The sequence below is a fragment of the Ciconia boyciana genome, chromosome 23, assembly GCF_034638445.1.
Source record: "Ciconia boyciana chromosome 23, ASM3463844v1, whole genome shotgun sequence".
NCBI classification, from domain to species: Eukaryota; Metazoa; Chordata; class Aves; order Ciconiiformes; family Ciconiidae; genus Ciconia; species Ciconia boyciana.
Window position 1 is genome coordinate 7,035,382 of NC_132956.1, and position 17,799 is coordinate 7,053,180.

At 61.2% G+C, this 17,799-nt stretch overlaps 1 protein-coding gene across 7 annotated transcripts in view; it reads right to left on the minus strand.

The window, feature by feature from the left end:
- The window catches only part of NAV1 (neuron navigator 1), a 78,651-nt gene that overhangs the window by 25,740 nt on the left and 35,112 nt on the right, over positions 1 to 17,799 (minus strand). For all 7 annotated transcript variants that reach the window (XM_072886288.1, XM_072886287.1, XM_072886285.1 and 4 more), the window contains 2 exons: positions 6,859 to 6,961; positions 2,953 to 3,318 (listed from right to left, as the gene is read on the minus strand). In XM_072886288.1, the coding sequence (XP_072742389.1) occupies positions 2,953 to 3,318; positions 6,859 to 6,961 (469 nt within the window). The remainder of the gene's footprint in view (positions 1 to 2,952; positions 3,319 to 6,858; positions 6,962 to 17,799) is intronic.

Consider the following 17,799-nt stretch of genomic DNA (forward strand, 5'->3'; position numbering starts at 1 on the left):
AGATATGGTGACATCGGGAACAAAAGAAGGGCCTTGCTGCCCAACAGGGAGGGCAAAGCCAGAGCTTTCCACCCCCCAAAACGAGCAGCAAGTTGCTGGTGGAGGGGAGCTGTGAGTGCTGGCCCGACAGATGCAGGCAGGTGGGCATGGCCAGGCAAGGAGCCAGGATGCCGGCACATTCGGCTGACACAGAAACACTTCTGGGCACTGGGGTGTCCCCAGCTGATCCCTGCTCTCACCATCACACTTGATCATCCCACCCCCTCTCTGAGCTGGGCCCCGGGACCCCCACTGCCTTCTCGGCTGGGCTCACCCCAACCACCACCCTGCCGAATTCACCCCGATGCCCCCACGGACAGTCCCCATGCCCCTCACCTACCTCGGCCCTCTCTCCTTCCAGGCTGCTTCCCCAGCAAGCCATGGGGATGCCGGGTCCCATCCCACGGCCCCACACGTCTCCAAGGGGGATGTGCCACTGCATCCTCCGAGCTGGCTCTGACCTACTGCCCTACAAGCCTGGGTGTGCGCCGGCGCGGTGCAGGGAGGCGCTGGCCCGGCGGCCTGGGCTCGGGGGCTGATGGCCCCATCTGCAGCACTCGGCTCCTGCCCGGTGCATTAGCAGCACGGGGAGACGGGGCCTGGGGCAGTATTTGCTTTCTAGGTCAGAGCCAGCCGAGGAGGCTGGATGGGGGGCTGCGCTGGATGAGTGCTCCCAGCCGGCAAGGCAGCTCCTCGGCCCAGCCATCTCTGGGGAGGAGGGGATGCCCCTGCTCCCCTTCCCTGGATCTGCACCCAGCGCCAAGGCTCCTGGACAGGGAAGCCCACCGTCCCCCAGCACCCAGCCAGGGACATCCGCTGGGGACAGAGGCGCTGCCATGCTGCCCGCTCTGGGGGACCCCCCCCCAAGTCCTGCTGTGGGGCCATGGAAGATGGAGCTGTGACTAGGTCACTGCACGGCCCTGTGTGCCAGCAACATCCCAGTGATGTGGCTGATCCCCAGGACATGTCTCTGCAGATAAGAGGGTCCTGTGCTGCCCCAGCTGCCCTCCTGCGCCCACCCCTGGGGAGGGGTACCCAGCACAGAGCACCCAGCACAGAGCACCCAGCACAGAGCACCCAGTCTGTCTCTGCGCCCACCGGCAGGACACCAGGGATTTCCCTCGGGGCACATCCGGGGCATCATGCTGGGGACCCTGCGCAGGAACAGGGACTGCGGCACCCGGCCGTGGCAGTGCCAGCCCAGCTCGCCACGGCGCTGAAAGCCTCACCCGCACCAGGGGACTGTGGTGCTGCCAGGGCCTTGCAGGAGACTCAGCCACGCAGGGCTCCATCCCCAAAGCTTGGCCCTTCCCGGGAGGAAAAGCGGACCCTGCCCGGGGTCATGTGCAGGGCTGAGCCCGGGGAGGGTCCCGTCAGGGCTGACCCTGCCCGCACTCTGCTTGCTCAGTGGCTGATGGAGACAAAGTGATGCTCCGGCTCGCCCCTCACAGCACTTCCTCCACAGCCAAGGGCACCCCAAGGTTATCTGCCTGCACAAACAGCTCCAAGAAGAGACAAGAAGGGAGACGGGGAGCAGTGGAGCCCTTCATGCCCACAGCCAGACCTGCTGTGGCCCCAGTCATCCAGGGCAGCCCAAAGCCACCCCATTGCCCATCACACCCTGCGGTCCAGTGGCTGGCGGCAGAAGGCAGTGATGTGCCACCTCTGGCTGCCAAGCAACGGGCTACAGTCCCCAGGAGGGGTCCACGCTGAACCAGCACAAGGCACCCCTGTTCACAAGCACAGGGCAACCACCCAGGGTCATGTGCCTGTCGGGAGGACGGGTCTGACGCCCGCGGTACTGTGGACACTCTCACCCCCGAGCTGGAGCATTGCAGGGGCAGAGGCCAGCACAGGCACCCCTCAGTGTGTGTCCCCTCCAACTGTAACATGTACCTCCGGGCCACGTCTAGGGAGCACTGCCCCCAGGATGGGTGTGAAGCCATGGGCTGTGCTCTATCCTGCAATGAGCTGACGTGACTACGGCCACCCCAGGAGGGCTGGAGAAGCACTGTCAGGAGGCCAAATACCTCCTCCTGCTCTGGGACAACTCAAATGTCGGAGTTATTTATTTTCTCCTGTGCTGAAACAGGAAACCTCCAACATGCTGAGACCCTGGACCCTTGCCAGAGCCAGGGGCACCTCAACAGCGCAGCGGGAGCTGGACGCGTCTGGAAAGAAAATGCGAGCCCTGGAAAGAAAATGCGAGCCCTGGGTGTGCTGGGTTGTGCCCACCTGGCAGGAGATGCCCCTGGCCCTGCGGGTGGAGGGACGGAGGCTGACAGGGCTCCCAGAAGGAGGGGACCCTGCTCAGCAGCGCACCCTGCTCCACCATGGTGCCACCCATCAGCAATGACACCTCGGTACCTGGTTCTTGCTGGGGTGCTGAGACCTGACCCAGCCTGTCCCACCACGGGCCACCAGCACTCCCGGCTGGACACAGGACGTCCCTGCAGTGCCAGGGTCAGAGGCAGCAGCTCAGATCCACTGGTGTAAACTGGGGGAGCGCTTCTGAAAGCAGCAGTATTTACACCAGCAGGGCTCTAGCTCAGGGCTCCCGCAGCCACACACCATGCGCTTTTCCCAGCCCCCTGCTCTGGGAACACCCAGATCAAGCCAGACACTTCCCACACGCTGGGAGAACAGCACACCCCAGCTCAGGGGCTTGCTGGCCCCAAGAAGCCCCAGCTGGCCCAGCACCGCCAGCACTGCAAGGGCTACACTGCCTCGCCGATGGGAAAGCATCTCCTCAGATGTGGGGACACGATCCACCCAGTCAGATTGGCCGTGATCTATGTCCTCCTCCATCCATCCCTGCTGCACCTGGTGCCCCTCCACTGCTGGCCAAACAGGAGACGGTGAAACCTCCAGGACAGCCCCGGTCTGGGCATGAGCCCTGGCGCGGGCACTTACCCTGTGGTGATGTCATCATCCTCTGTCAGCGTCTTCCCCATCAGATCGCTGTCGCTCATGTAGCCCGACTTCAGCTCCACGTCATCAGTGTCCAGTGCCTCCACCAGCTCCAGGCGGGAGATGTGGCTCAGCTTGCTGGGGCTGCGCATGGGCATGGTGTGCGAGTAGTGCGCCCGCTCGCCGTGCATGTACCAGCTGGGGGTGCCCTCGGAGCGGCACGTCCCCCCGACTGACGGTGCATCCCCTGCCTGCAGGCGTGGGCTTGACTGCCCGTAGCGCCAGGACAGCGGGGAGGAGCGGTTGGACAGGCTGGAGACGCTCCGGGGATTGGCTTCATCGCTGTCGTAGCAGGTCATCTCCAAGGAGCTGCGAGGACAGGGTGCAGGGTGGGGTTAGGGCACAGCACAGCAAGCAGCGGAGGTCTGTGGCCTGCCTTACCCCCCCCAAACCAGGGCTGCAAGTGCTCAGAAGACAAAACTGCCCATTTTGAGGCAGCCGGGCAAGGCCAGAGGCTCCAAGGAGTGTGGGTGCAGGGACGCTGTCCTGACCCTTTCCATCTCAGCTGGCAGGGGACGGTCCCCTCCTGCCCTGCCTGGTGCCAGCACAGCGTCCCACGCTCCAGGACCCACTGGGACATCCACACCACCTGCACCCACCGGCGTCTGGTGGTGCCCGTTTCTCCCCAGGAACTGTGGAGCGGGACGTGGGGTGTGATGGGGAGATGTGTGCCTCCCTACAGCCCCAACCACCCCACAGAGGCGATGCTCCCTGCACGGCCCAATCCGGCCACCTCGGTGCAGGGGCTGGGGATGCCACCAGGGCTGGCTGCAAACACGCTGTGGGAGAGGGATCCGTACCTCTCTGGAGACCAGTACTGGCCCCAACCTGAGTTGTGCTGAACCCCACTAACAGGGAGTCTTTAGTGGAAAGCCCAGATGTGCTCACCCGTACCTGGGCTGCTCTCCCTCTTCCCCCACCAGCATTTCAACGCCTGCACCCCGATATCGCCCCAGATCCAGGATATGATGAATTGGGATGGTGGCACACTGATCCCAGGGGACGTGGCAGCGGCCCATGCCAGGAAGCGGGGGCTGGATGCCGAGGGGCAAACCAGGGACTGGGACCCTGCATCAGCATCCCATGCTGAACCCCTGCAGAGTGAACCTCCACGTCTGAGCAGGAGGGGACACCCCGAAACAGGGCTGCCTGTCCCCATGGGGCTGCCTGCCCCCATGGGGCTGCCTGCAAGCGTGCTGCTCTCCAGACAGCCCAGAGCCCGCAAGTGCATCAGGAACGGGGAGTTCAGTTACTCCTCGCACCCCTCGGGGTGTATTTTGGGGAAATGGCATGTCAGGGAGTGATGCTGAGACTAAATTTAGACATCAAAAATGATTACTTCTTGGAGCAGCTACTCGGGAACCCACAGCCCTCAACTTGGCTCCAAACGTTACTATCAGCGAGCTATTCCCTAGCTTGGATTAAACGTTCCTGCAGGAGCACCAAAAGCCAAACCCTGGCTGCAGTACTGAATTTAAAACAGGGAACTACATAAAAAACTAGGAAGTTTGTTAAAGTGGAACTAAAAGGGGCAGCTAAAAGGGTTGTTTTTGTCAGCAGCACAAAGGCTATTTAAGGATGTTCTGCCGGTGCCTCAGAGCAGATGCAAACCACGTCTCCAAGAGGGACTTCAGCAAGCCCCCGAGGAAGCTTGTGCAGCCCTGCAGCCGGGTGCAAAGGCTGCCAGAAGTACGATGACGTCTTTCAGGAACAAAGCTGCGTCCTAGCGAGCAAACAGCAAAGGCTGAGCCCCCAGCCGCTGGATGGAAGAACACAGTGAAGAGAACAAGAGAAATTTGAGGAATAGTTTGTGGAAGGAATAAAGAGAGAGCCTGAAGCTGCTACAGGGACACCGGTGATGCGGGGCACATCCAGAGGACCACAGATGACATCCGTACCAGACACACTTGTAGGAAGCCTTCCCGAGAGCAGAGTTAGTGGGTACGTGTGTAATTACAACATACCGGGGAAGAGCTGACACAGCTTTGGTAAAGGAAAATCTGTCTCACAACCGCGGTGGAGCTCCTGGAGGGATGCAGGGAGCACACTGCCGAGGCTGCTGCAGGCTACCCGAAGGCGGTGGATGAGTGCCCTCACCAAAGGCAGATTAAGCTTCCAAATAAACTCAGCTGCCATGGGATAAGAGGGAAGACCCTCACGTATTTAAGAACTGCTTACAGGACAGAATGCAGGGGTAGGCATCCCCGGGCTACCAATAGTTGTTTTCTTCTGTGGCAGGGATCCGGCTGAGGCCTCTGCCACGCGATGTACTCGTAACTCATCAAGAAAAGGAAGTGACAGCGAAGAGTCAAAACATACCAGCAATGCTAATTTAATCACCCTTAATATCCTCGCCCTATTTCCCTAAGACCGGGGCTGACAGAGGATTTGCAAAGGAGCTGAGTGCTGGGGCGAGAAGGTGGTGGGTGAAGTTTGACACAAATGAATGCAAAGCGAACGCAGAGCAAACGCGAAGCGAATGCGAAGTGAAGACAAAGCAGCCCTGACTCAGCATGAGCAGCACCAGGCTGCGAACCAGCTCCTATGCCGAGCAAAGGGACGGCAGAGCTGTAATGGATAATTCCAGGAAATGGCCAGCTCGGGGAATATTGCTGTGGCCCCGTGCAAATCCCACTGCCCCAGCGCTCTGCTGCCTCCAGCTCAGAAAAGATCTGGAAAGTGCAGCAAGGACGAGCAAGGTCTAGATAAGCTTCTGAGTTAAGAGCTAAATCAAGCTCTTGACGAAGCTGATCAACGGGCGACACAGGGAAGGTCTGTAATGATGAGTAGTGGGTGAAGCGGGAGGAAGCTGCTGCTTTTTGCCCCTTCCAACACAAAAATGAGGATCGAGGGAGACCGCGAGGTGGCAACAAACACCAGGAGAAGGATGTTCGCCGCATCCTCGGTTTTCCTGACGCGCTGACACCCAACACAGCCTCTCTGCAAAGCCCAGGCTTCATAACGCGGCTGCACCAGCGGGGTGGGGGCCAGGACGGTGCCCTGGGGAGATGCCCCCTCCCCACCCACTGCCCCCAGCGCGCCGCTGGCAGGGTCCAGGCCCTTCAGCCCCGACGGGGAGCCAGGCAGGAGGCTGGAGCTGCCGTGCAGACCCTGAGCATGTCCAGAGTAGAGCAGTAACCCTGCAGTGGTCTCAAGTGAGAGACCCAGGGGGGACACAGGTGGTCCCAGCCATGTCAGAGAGACCTCTGAACACAGGTAGTCACTCTGCTCTGGTTCACCACCCAGTGGTCACCCTGCCCCCAGCCCTGCTGTCCCCCCAGCCCCAGCTGCAACCCTGGGGTGCTGCCTGGTCTGGGCAGGGTACCCCACCTCTGCCCATGGGCTGCGGGGCCTTTGGTCACCTCTGTCTGAGGGTTTCTCCATCATCACCTCTACACAGAGTAGAGAAACTGAGTCACGGATGGGGATGGAGCCTGTGGTCCAAACCTGGGCAGGTGCAGGGAATACCTTCACCTCTGGTTGTCCATACAGGGACACCTGACCACCAGGAACAGGCCCTCTGGGGTCTGGGGGCAACTGGCTCCCCTCAGTGCCACTCCCACCCATCCCCACTGTCCCAGAGCATGCAAGGCAGTGTTGGGCCCAGAGCACTGCCAGGGACAGGGCTCTGCTGCAGCCCTGTGCATGACACCCCAGGGATTTGGGGACATCTCTCCAAGCCCCTATGCACAGGGTCCCCAGGTCACGGCACACAGCCGGCTCTCTCCCACCCACACGGCCCTCACCTGGAGCAGAGCTGCTTCCCGGCCACCCCGGCCTCCCTTGCTGCCCCAGGAAGGACACTGGTTGTGGGGAAGGGGTGGTGGGGGTCCAGTGTCGGGGCCTCACCTGTGAGACACCTGAGAGCCCCTCAGGCTGGACATGGTCTCCTCCAAGTTCTGCCGAAGGTCCAGCACATTCTGCACTGTCCTCTTCCTCTGCGACTCAGGGTCTGTGGAGAGGCAAGGCAACAGCTTTAAAGGGATGAATGGCTCCTGCGCCCCTCTGCCCAGGGCTGTGCCCACCAGCTCTCGCTCTGCCCGCTGGGAGAGGACAGGGCAGGGCTGGCACTGGGCTGGAGCTGCACCACCACGAAATGCCACCCCCAAGGGTGCTGCAGCTGGGATGGAGTTCTCTGGTCCAGAAAGGACAAGCTGGGGGGGACCAAGTGAGGCCACAGGACCCACGCAGGTGATCGGAGGCCAGCTACAGTCAGGCGACCCTGAAGCACTGTGACCCTGCTCCACGGGGCCACAAAGGAGCAGCCATCCTGGGAGAACATCCCCAAACCTGCCCTTGCACCCCTCAGACCGCGGGGGTGCTCTGGCCTGGAGACATGGGCACTGCAGCAGCACCGCTCAGTGCACAGACAGCAGGAGCCGAGGAGATGTCGGGGAGTGGTGCAAGCCAAGCCCCACTCCGGCCTCATGCCCAGGGAGAGGCGGCTGCTTCTGCTGAGGGCTGGAGCAGCCGGTGGGACCGAGCCCGCCATGGGCACGGCCCAGGGCTGGAAACCCCTGAGCTCCGTCTGCCCTGGGGCTTCTCCAGGTGTGCATGCCCACAGCACAGGCGTGCACGCACACACACAGGTATGCACCCCCAACCCACAGGTGTGCACACGCATGTATCTGCACCACAGCCACAACCACTTGTGCACACACGTGCATATACACGCATGTACATCCACACACGTGTGCATACACACCTGCAAACACACACGCACACCTACACACACATGCATACACAAGCGTGTGCACACACCCCCCCACAGACACCCACGCACATGCGTGCACACACACACACACAGAGGAGGGGGGTCACTCCTGGCACAGCCCTGGCAGTGCCGCTGGGCTCAGGGCCACGGCTCCAGCCCCCACACCCCTGACCCGCTCGTGTGCATCCCCAGCAGCTAACAGCCATGCCACCGCGGCTTTGATCCCCGATTTCAAGCCTTTCAGCCACAGCTTGCCATTGAACTGCAGTGACAGCGGGCGCCAGGGACGCTGGATGTGGCTCCTCCTAATGTAACGTGGCAACCAGCGCTTCAGGATTTGCAACGGCACCGTGTAAGCTGCAGCGACACAGGGACTGGGGGGACACCGCCGGCACACACCCTGACAGGCTCCCCGCAATGAGCCCAGCGCACAAGCAGGGCTCATGTCCCATTGTCCCCATCACACACCAATCGCGCCACCGGACACGCCACAGGCAGCACCCATGGCTGATGCTGCCCCACCCCCGAGCTCTGCTTGCCCACCGGCCCGGGTGGGAGCACCTCAAACCAGTGAAGCGGCTCTGATTTACATGTGACCCTGGAAGGTGGTGACAAGCAGTAACAGCCCTGATGAGACAGGTTAAATCAAGCAGGTTAAAGCCAGTTGTAGACGAGGGTAAGAGGGCTGGTGAGCCCACGGGGCACCCAACGCAGCCAGCACATGCCACTGCATAAGGATACCCGGCCCTGTGTGTGTCCAATCACCCTGGTCCAGCTCCCAGAACAAGGCGTAGCAGGAGGCAAGTCATGAACTCGTTATTAAATCTTCACTGTGGCCCGTGCACATTGGAGAAGTTAATCAAAGGCACAGAGCCTCCGACTGGTGCCCCAGAGCCACAGGATGGGGATGTGCAGGCAGCAAGGGCAGAGGGATGGAGGCCTGGAGCAGAGGGGGCTGCGCACACGGAGCCGGGGCGCAGAGGAGGCTCAAGGTACCCTCGGTGCCAGAGGCTGGCACCCACCCTGCTCTGCAGCTGGGGACAAGGGGACTCTGTGCCCCTCTGGTGGGGCAGGCAGAAAAGGCCATGTGGGCAGATGAGGGACGCTTCAAAGCTGCCAGGTCCTGCCCTTGGGCTGCCTGGAAAGATGGATTTTCAGGCTTGAAATGGCAGGGCAGAAACCTGGGGCCAAGTCCACTGCTGCCACATGTGCAGTCTGTAGGGCAATGGAAGATTTTGGAGGGGAGGCACATCCGAACCTTAGGGAAGAGCAGTAAAACTCCCACCGGTGTCCCCAGGTGGGTCCACGCAGGGAAGGACTGAGCACTCTCAGCTTTTCCACCCTGGCCGCATTCAGTGGGTGCTGTCCACCCTGAGCTCAGCTCCCGCAGCCGAAGAAGGCGGCACGCTCACCCTGACAGCACCGTGTCTCTGTGGGCTGGGGTGGGACTGAGCAGGATGGGGTGGAAGAGCCACCATTGTCCCCTGGCACTGCCAGCAGCTCTCACCCCCCTGCCAGCTCAGCAGTGTGCTCCTCCTGGGCACCGCTCCCTCCCAAAAACACCCTGGCTGCCTCCCCCGTGGCCACCCGCAGCCATTCCCCCAGGCACGAAGCCAGCGCTTGGGCCTGGAACTGCCTCCTCCCTGGGCGCCGCTGCCAGCGGGGCTGCTACAGCCACCCCCATCCCAAGGAGCAGCGGGGCCAGGGTGAGCACTCGCTTTGTCCCCTGAGCAAGGCCAGAGGGGCTGGCATGTGGGTGCCACCTCCCCCTGCACCCTCAGTGCTGCTGGGGGACCCCCCACAGCGAGGACTCCCAGGGCACCCAAGGTAAGAAGCAGCATCCAAGGGCTCGGGTGCCTGGCAGAGGGCTGGAGCTGCTTCAGCCCTGGTGTTTCAGGGCAATGGCACTGACCCCCATCCCCAGCTTCACCCACGGCACCGTCAGCCATCCATGCCGGCACACTTTGCTCTCCTGGCCCCCAGTATTTGGGTGACAGCCCAGGTCACTCTAGCCTCCAGAGTGGCCCCAGGAAAAGCAGCAGCTCTCACCTGGGAAAGGGCCAAACTGGGACTCGAGGAGCTGCTCGCCTACCCCTGGCACACATCCCGCTGGCTGCACTGCTGCCAGCACTGACGGGACACGGCCTATCCCCACTGTGCTGGGCTGGGGAAGTGACACCGCGCCCCCCGCAGCCACTTCCCAGGTGCAGCAAGGGGCCGGGGGATGTCTCAGGGCTGGCCGAGCTGCAGCATGCCAGAGCGGAGCCGAAACTGGAGCCGCTGGGAGAGCTTGGAGTGTGGGAACGGCAGGAGCGCGCTGGATTCCTCCCCACATCGATTTAGCAAGCTTCCCGCAGCCAGACGTTTCCAGCTGCTGGAGCAGCAGGGATGGCTCAGCCCGTGCCGCAGCGGTGTCAGTTGGACACCCTGCCTCGGCCAAGCTCATTTTCCCAGCAGTGACGGCCAGGACGTGTCCCCCACTGTTCCCCGCTCTGCCGGGGCTGCAGGCTCAGGGACTGCCTGGCTTGCAGCCCCGTTCGCAGCTCCCCGCCGCTCTTGCAGGCTCCATCCTGCTGCCACGGAGGGAAGGGGGTGCTGGCGCCAGCTCTGTGCTCCCCTAGCCCAGCCACACAGAGGAGGAGGGCCTGTCCCCAAGGGCCTGTCCCCAAGCCCTGTGCAGAGAGGCCACCAGGCCCCACTGCCTGAGTCGCTCTCCCCTGTGCCAGGCTGAGTCTAACCTGCCCTTGCCAGCTCTCTGTCCTGCCCTTGCCTGCAGCCCTGCTTGCCCCCCCCCCCCCGCCCCGACCCCCGCTGCTGCTCCTTTCTTAACTGAGTGCTCTCAGCGCTCTCTCCAACATCGGCAAACACAATACAGCTCCACTTCACACACAGGGAAACTGAGGCAGGAAGCCCTAGCCCATCCCCGACAACCCCATTGTCTGCAACCGCTCTCTTGCACGGCCTCCACCGCCTGCCTCTGTGTTAAACACCGGGCAGCACTGCCTGCTACACGACAACCTGGCACAGCAACCTGGCACCATGGGTGCCCGGCCCCAACCCCACACGCTGCCCATCGCCCCTGTCTCCTGCCCTGCACAACTGGGGAAGCAGCAGGTACCATTGGCGAGAGGAGGAGCATCGGTAAGGCAGGATGTGAGGCTGGAAGCAGCCAAGGAGGAGGAAGAGGAGGAGGAGGAAGGAGAGAGCTGTGCTGCGAAGGGCTGTCTTCAGGGCAAGGCGCTGCGTGCTGCAGGTCTGACTGTGCCGAGCACCGCAGAGCCAGGGCCAGAGGAGACCAGGGAGCTCCGGGGTGTACTCACATCCAGCCCTTCCCATCACCTCCAAGAGCAAGCGGTGGCAGCTCCTCTACCTGCATGATGGGGCACAGCCGTGTCCCCGCAGCCGGGCACTGCCGACGTGGCCAAGTACGTCAAGGAATGAGGAAATCATCCACTCCAAACAGCTCGTGACAGCTCATTTCAAAGGAGCATGTGGCCCACAGCTCCTGCTGGGGCCAGGCAGAGCTGTGTCCATGGGACACGTGTGCCCCATGTGCCTTGGCACAGAAACCCGCACGTGTGTGTGTGTGCCGCCTGAGCGCTTGTTTGCATCATGCATATGTTCATGTGCGGGCCACATGGTAGCAAAACCCTCTCTGCCTGCAGAAAGGTGCGTGTGTGCATGTGCATGCCTGTGCCTGCGACCTTGCACGCGTGCCCACGTGTACGTGTGCAGGCATGAGGATGGCAGCAGCCGATGCCAACGCTGGCACAAGCGTACTGGGCTCGCATGAATGCACTGTCTGTGCCTGTGTTCATACGCTCGGCAGGAGCATGGCACTCACATGCGTGCTTTCTTGCTCCCCATGACCCAACTGGTCTCATTTCAGAAGATGAGACTCAGAAAGGACTCCTGGTGACCCAGTAAAGATTTTAATGGCAAGTGGGAATTTGCTGTAAAAGGCCTTGCGGTGTTTCTGAGTCATTATGGTGGGCCCCTATTACACAGTAGCTGCAACGAATTTCCCCAGGCCATGAAACATTTTTAACTGGTTGCTCAATTCCTTCCAGCGCATTGAAAAATACACTAATAAACTCTGCAATAAAAACCATTCTCCCGGGGACGTGAGACTCCCCCAGCCCAGCCGAGCTCCCCAGCTCCACAAACCCTTGCACAGATACTCTCTTCTCCCACCACGCTGCCTCAGCCCGTGCTCCCAGCTGCGTTTATGAATGAATCAGCCCAGGCGTTGTTTTGCTGGTATTTTCCTTGCAAACCCTCCGCTCTGGCACCCAGAGCTTGCCACAGCCAGGCTGCTGGCCTGAGGGGAGACCCGGGATCCTGAGCCCAGTGCAAAACTTGCCGAGCCCTGCGGGTTCCCAGCTTACACCCCGCAGCGTGCGATTCGGTTACCAGCATCTTGGCACACCGACAGCAGAGTCTTTCCATATGGAGTAAAATGGCTTTATCTTGCATTTCTTACATCCAGCTCTGATTCACGCTCCCGGATGGCTGGGCAGGGGGATGGTCACAACCTGCAACCCTTCTCCCTGTGCCTTAATTAATTCTCTCCCTCCCCCCCAACAGCTACCAAACAGGCTAAATGAGCAGCAGAGATGGCTAATGGGGCTCTGTGGGGTGACTGCCAGGCCCACAGTGTTTGCTTCCACCATCGGCCTCATCTTCCAGCCCGGCCCCGGCCCCAATCCCTGCATGCTCCCCCCAGGTATGTAGCGGGACACCCCAAAACGATCCCTCTCTCTCAGGAGATGCCCCAGGGCACCTTGGCTGGGCAGAGCACGTCCCCCCTGCCCAGCACCCCAGGAGGGCATCTTGCCCTTTCCTGCAAACCTGTTGCCCCACCCCATCGGAAGGCAGCAGGTTCATTAGCACTCGCCGTGGTTTAATTGCTTTAATTGCCAGAGGCTTCTTGGTGTGAGCGGAGGGCTGGTTGCTAACTCTGTGTCTCCTGCAGCAGTGTCAGGAGTGGGTCCTGCTCCCCAAGGGACAGGGACAGGGCTGGGAGCCCTGTGCCATCCAGCACCCTGGTAAGGCACTACCTGGGTACCTGAACAGCCGACCAGTGCCTCCAAAACACCCTGAGCAGGCTGACAGGGAGAAGCACGGCCGCCATCCCCTGGATGAAGGCAGCAGTCCCCAGGCTGACGGAGCCGGAGGTGCTCTTCCCTGGGGATGCGGAGGCACAGCCTCCTGCCGATGGGGACAGGGGATGTGCAGGGGATGCCGCAGATGCCTGAGGATGGGTCCCCGTCCCCCGCTTCAGCCAGGGCAGGTGGGACTCCCTGCTTGCTGCCGCCCTGCATGTAGCCCTGCAACCCTGATGGGACGCAGGCTGTGGGGAGGAGGCTGGGTGCAGTCCAGCACGTCCAGCACTCACCCTTGGCAGAGGGAGGAAAGGCCAAGCAGCAAAAGGCAGGGCAGGCAATGGGGTTACAGTGGGCAGCACCAGCGGGGACGCCGTGCCCCACGCACAGTCTGACCCTCTCAGGGAGCACCAGCTTCTCTGGGGACACAGTGAGAGGAGAAGCGGTGGCAGGACCCCACTTTGCCACAGCCACTCCATGTCTCACACCCTGCTGGACCCTTCTGCAAAACCACATGACTCTGCAAGAGGCTCCAAAGGTGGCTGCAGTGGGGAAGGAAGCCCCTTCCCCTGCCTCACCTGCCATCCTCATCACCGCAGCCGTTCCCATCACTGCAGCCAGCGCAGGCTGGGGCAGCCCCACACCATGCGTGGGGGCCATCAGCTCCCCGCTGGCAGGCAAGAGCAGAAAATTAGCAGCGGTGCAGCGGTGACAGGCCGGGACTTCAGCCGAATCAGCACTTCTGGGGCAATCGCTGCTGCTAAGCCTTGCGAATCGCTGCTTGTAACGAGGGCAGGGCTGAGAGACCTGGAGCCTGGACCCCGTCTGGCTCCAGCAAGCCAAGCTTTTAAAAGGGATTCAGACTTTCTCAGGGTAGAGCAGCCATAAATCGAGTTAATTGGGTCTCTCCCATACACAAGTTTCCAAGTGAACCCGCTGGAGAGATCCAGACCGGGCCTCCAGCCCATTTGCGGGTTATTCTTTCAATGGATGCTGCGTTTGGCCCCAAACCACCCCACCTGCGCATACAAATTACAGCTCCTTTTTCAGCAGTGAGAGCCTCTAGCTGCTCAATGCCCGGTGCATCCGACCTCCGTGCTGCCCTCTGCTCCCCCGTGCTGATGAACTGGGAGCGCCCAAAATCCCCCGTGTCGGGGCAGACCCTGCTCCTGCACGCAGCACTGCACACCCCTGCACACAGCTGTTTCCAAAGCTGCTCCTGCAAAGCATCAGAGGAGCTGGGAGCATCCCAACACCCCGTCCCTGTGGGTCTCCAAAATAACCCAGAGGAAACGCCTGTGCAGTTTGGGAAAGAGGGGGGGTCACAGACGGCGGGTGGATGAGCCGTATCCATGCACCAAGGGGTGCCCCGAGGTCCACGAGAGCCTCTGGAGACCGGCATACACAGCAGCAGAAATGCACGGTGACATTAACTCCCCGGTTGACAGCCCTGTGGCCTCGGGCACATGGAGACAGCGTCACTCACAGTCACCACACCTGGGGTCTGTCATAAGCTGGGGCCCTTGCAGAGTGAGGTCAGGCCGGTCATGCAGCGCTCTGTGCCTCAGTTTCCCCCCCAGAGCTTGCTGTCCCCCGGGGGTTAGCGTTATCGGGGTGTGCCAGCACCGTGCTGGCCAGCAATGTGGCACAGCTGTGCACAGTCCGGGGATTTCAGGCACCCCAAATGCTCCGCACATGACACCTTTAACGCAGCCACCAGCAGACGTTCAAGGCGATGCTGCAGACCCTGCGCAAAAAAAAAAAGCTAGAAAGGGGAGGAAAAGAAAAAAACCAAAACCCCACGGCAAGGCAGAAGGTGCAGACGGGCCCCGGCTCGGAGGCCCCGGAGCAGCCGGCGGCAGCAGGTTCACGCTCCCCACGCATCACCAGACGCGGGTCGGACATTGTGGAAATTCAAAATTCCAGATGGCTCTTTTTGGGTGGGTTTTTTTTTTCCTTGCCTCATTTCCAAGGCAACAAGACTCGCTGTCATCTGCTAGTTGCCATAGAGATTTCACCTGATTCTGCTTCAGCGGAAGAGAAAGCCGGGCGAGCTCACTGCTGCCGAGGAGCCACGAGCCGCGACCGCCTTCAAACTTACTGGGAAGAGCAGAGATAAATGGGGCTTTATAGAACGGAGGCAATGGGCTGATTCAGAGGATCAAAGGAAGGAACTGCGGGTTTCTATAGCACAAATCAGCCCTTCACTTAACTGCTTCGGTGCCCTCCAGATGTGCCCTACATCTGGGGATGTTGCCAGCTCCCTCTCCAGGCTTTGCCTGGTGGAGGAGGGGGACGTGGGCGCAGAGGGAATCCTGCACCCACTTCTGGCTGCATCTTGAGGACCAAGCAGGGATCCCATAGTGTGACGGAGGGGATAGGGCCAATGGCCAGTCACAGCCATGTCCTTCCTCCCATAACTACCCTCCCTCGCTGTGCACAACCCTCCTCCAAAGCCCCCATGGCCCAGATGGCAAGCGAGCCGAGGGGAGCATGGGGTGAATGCAGAAGCAGCCAGGGAGGAGGGCGACCCTTGGGCAAGGGTGAAGGTACCCAGGGGCTGTGCTCAGCACAGCTCGGCTGCCACGAACATGGGGGTTAAGTGCCATGTGCCCCCAGGGGAGCCACACGCAGTGGCCACAGACAGCGCTTGTTCCACGTCAGGCACAGCCGCCACCTCAATGGCCCCGTTATTGCTGAGGATCTTCCACGTAGATGGTGTGGATGTGTCTGTGCCCCGAGCCCAGCTGCAGCACATGGTTCGCAGTCGTTCCTCCCAGACCCGCGCTCACCCCCAGGTCCTGCAGCAGCTTCACAACTGCCCACCCCCCTCCCAGGCACAACTGGGCTGCCCAGGACTGGGCACATCACTGGTATAATGCCCTGCGCCCTTGCACCCCCAGCCACGTGCACCCATCCTCTTTCTTCTCCAGGAATAAAAACCCAGGTGAAAACCCAGCACTGTGCGGATTCACAGGCCTTCCCACAAGCAGGGCAGCCACCCAAACTCAGGTAAGGAGTGACACGACTCAGGAGCTCCCCGATCTGTGACAGCAGCCCTCGGACTCACAGTCAGATGCCCCAAATGAGCAGATCTGACAACCCAAGGGAGCCAGCCCACCCTGCCTGGGGCTCCCTTTTGCTGAGGACATTGAACTCCTTGGGCACGGGAGAGGATCCCGGGCGCTGGCAGGATGCTCACGGGTGGCAGTCACCCCTGGGTACACCAGGCAGAGGTCTCCATGCTCATCCCTCCCTGCTGCTCTCTACCGGGCACCCAGGCCTCGCTGAAAGGGCGTTTATCAGACCCAGGAGCCTGTCCCCTCCTCAGCCCACATCCCCGTACCAGGGCCAGCAGGGAAGGGCCCGGCCAGGCAGCTCTTGGCTCGAGTTGGCTCTGTTTCGCAGGGAGAACAGTCATTAGTGGAGCCAAACTCCCCATTCCCAGCCAGAATACGGCCATGCTTGGGGAAGCTTTATATTCACAGAGACAAACAACTCACATTTGCTTTTTAACTGTTGGAATTGCACCCACTGGGACGGAGCGAACAGGGAGCCTTTTGTCCCCCTCGCCTTGTGACTGCGAGCTTTGTGCAGAGCAATGCGTTGCAAACACAATTCTCCCCGGCCTCAGCTGGGCTCTGGTAGACACTTGGTCTGTCTGTCCATCACCAGATCAGCCAAAGAGCCCTCGTGCGCCTCCAGCAAGAATGCAAAATGTCCTCTCCGGCTCCCCTGCCAGCCGCAGCCTGCAGAGCTGCTGTGTGCAGAGCTGCTTATCGGAGCCACCAAGATGGACCCAAAATGCAGCCAGTGCTGGAGGAAGGCAGTGGCTCTTCACCTCACCGAGTAACAGGGGTAGGAAACCAAAGTTGCAGGGGGCTACGGGTGGCAGAGCTGCTCACTCAGGTTACAGCTCGCCTGGGAGCAAGGGAGAGCAAGCTCCAAGCATGGCAAATCCCAGCATGGCACAGGCACAAAGACCAGGTCACCGTGAACCTCCAGGGAAGGTGCCCAAGTCACCTCCCAGACAGGGGGTCTCTGCAGACCTCCAGCCCATTGCCGAGCTCCTGAATATCAGAGCTGGCAAGGCACTCATCAAGCTGCCACGGGCACTGGCGCTGCTCAGAGCTGCCACCCTGGAGAGGGGCAAGGGACAGCCCGCCCGGAGCAGGCCATGTCCTTGAGGCACTGGCTGAACCCTGATCCTGGCCCACCCGCACTGCCCGGGGATGCTGCAGTGCTGCTCTCCTCCAAACCCTCAGCCTCAGGAAGGGGCTCAGTGCTTGCAAGCTCACCCTGGGCTCTCTGCAAAGCCCAGGGGACGCCAGCCCATGATGGGCAGGACCAGACCCCAGGGAAGGTCATCAGCCATTGCACGAGGTGGTCCCCCAAGAGCACACCAAGAGATGAGCCAGGGCAGGAGGCAGCACACCTTGGGCTCCCCCAGCCCCAGGGGGCAAACCCAGCTTAAACGAGTTCCAGGCTCGTTAGTGGGTCTATTGTTGCCACCTCCTGCGGGAGGAGGGAGATAACCGAGGCTATTTTTGCTTCCATCTGGGGAATCGTTTCCCTCCAACGTGTACTGCCACGATGCTAATTTTTAAGGCTGATGATTAATTGATGTCAGGCTCATTACAGGGCCAACGGATCCCTCTTCCCGAGGAGCCCCAAGGACGGGGGGGACATGTTTTGACAGATGTCGTTCGAGCCGCGTGTGAGTGACGTCCTAACAACGGAGGAAAATAGGAGCCATTACCATGGAAAGCCCTGGAAATGGGAAGGGAAGTGCCTGCACACGACCCCGGCGCCCTTCCCGCACACCCTCTCATCAGTCCTTCACGCTCTGCCCTGACGGTTACCAGGGTTTTGCTCCCGGAGATAAACGGCCATTGTGCGAGCACAGGGGTAATTAAATCTCCTGCCTGCGGCGCGGGCAGCGGGGAGGGCTCAGCCTTTCTTCTCCCCCCG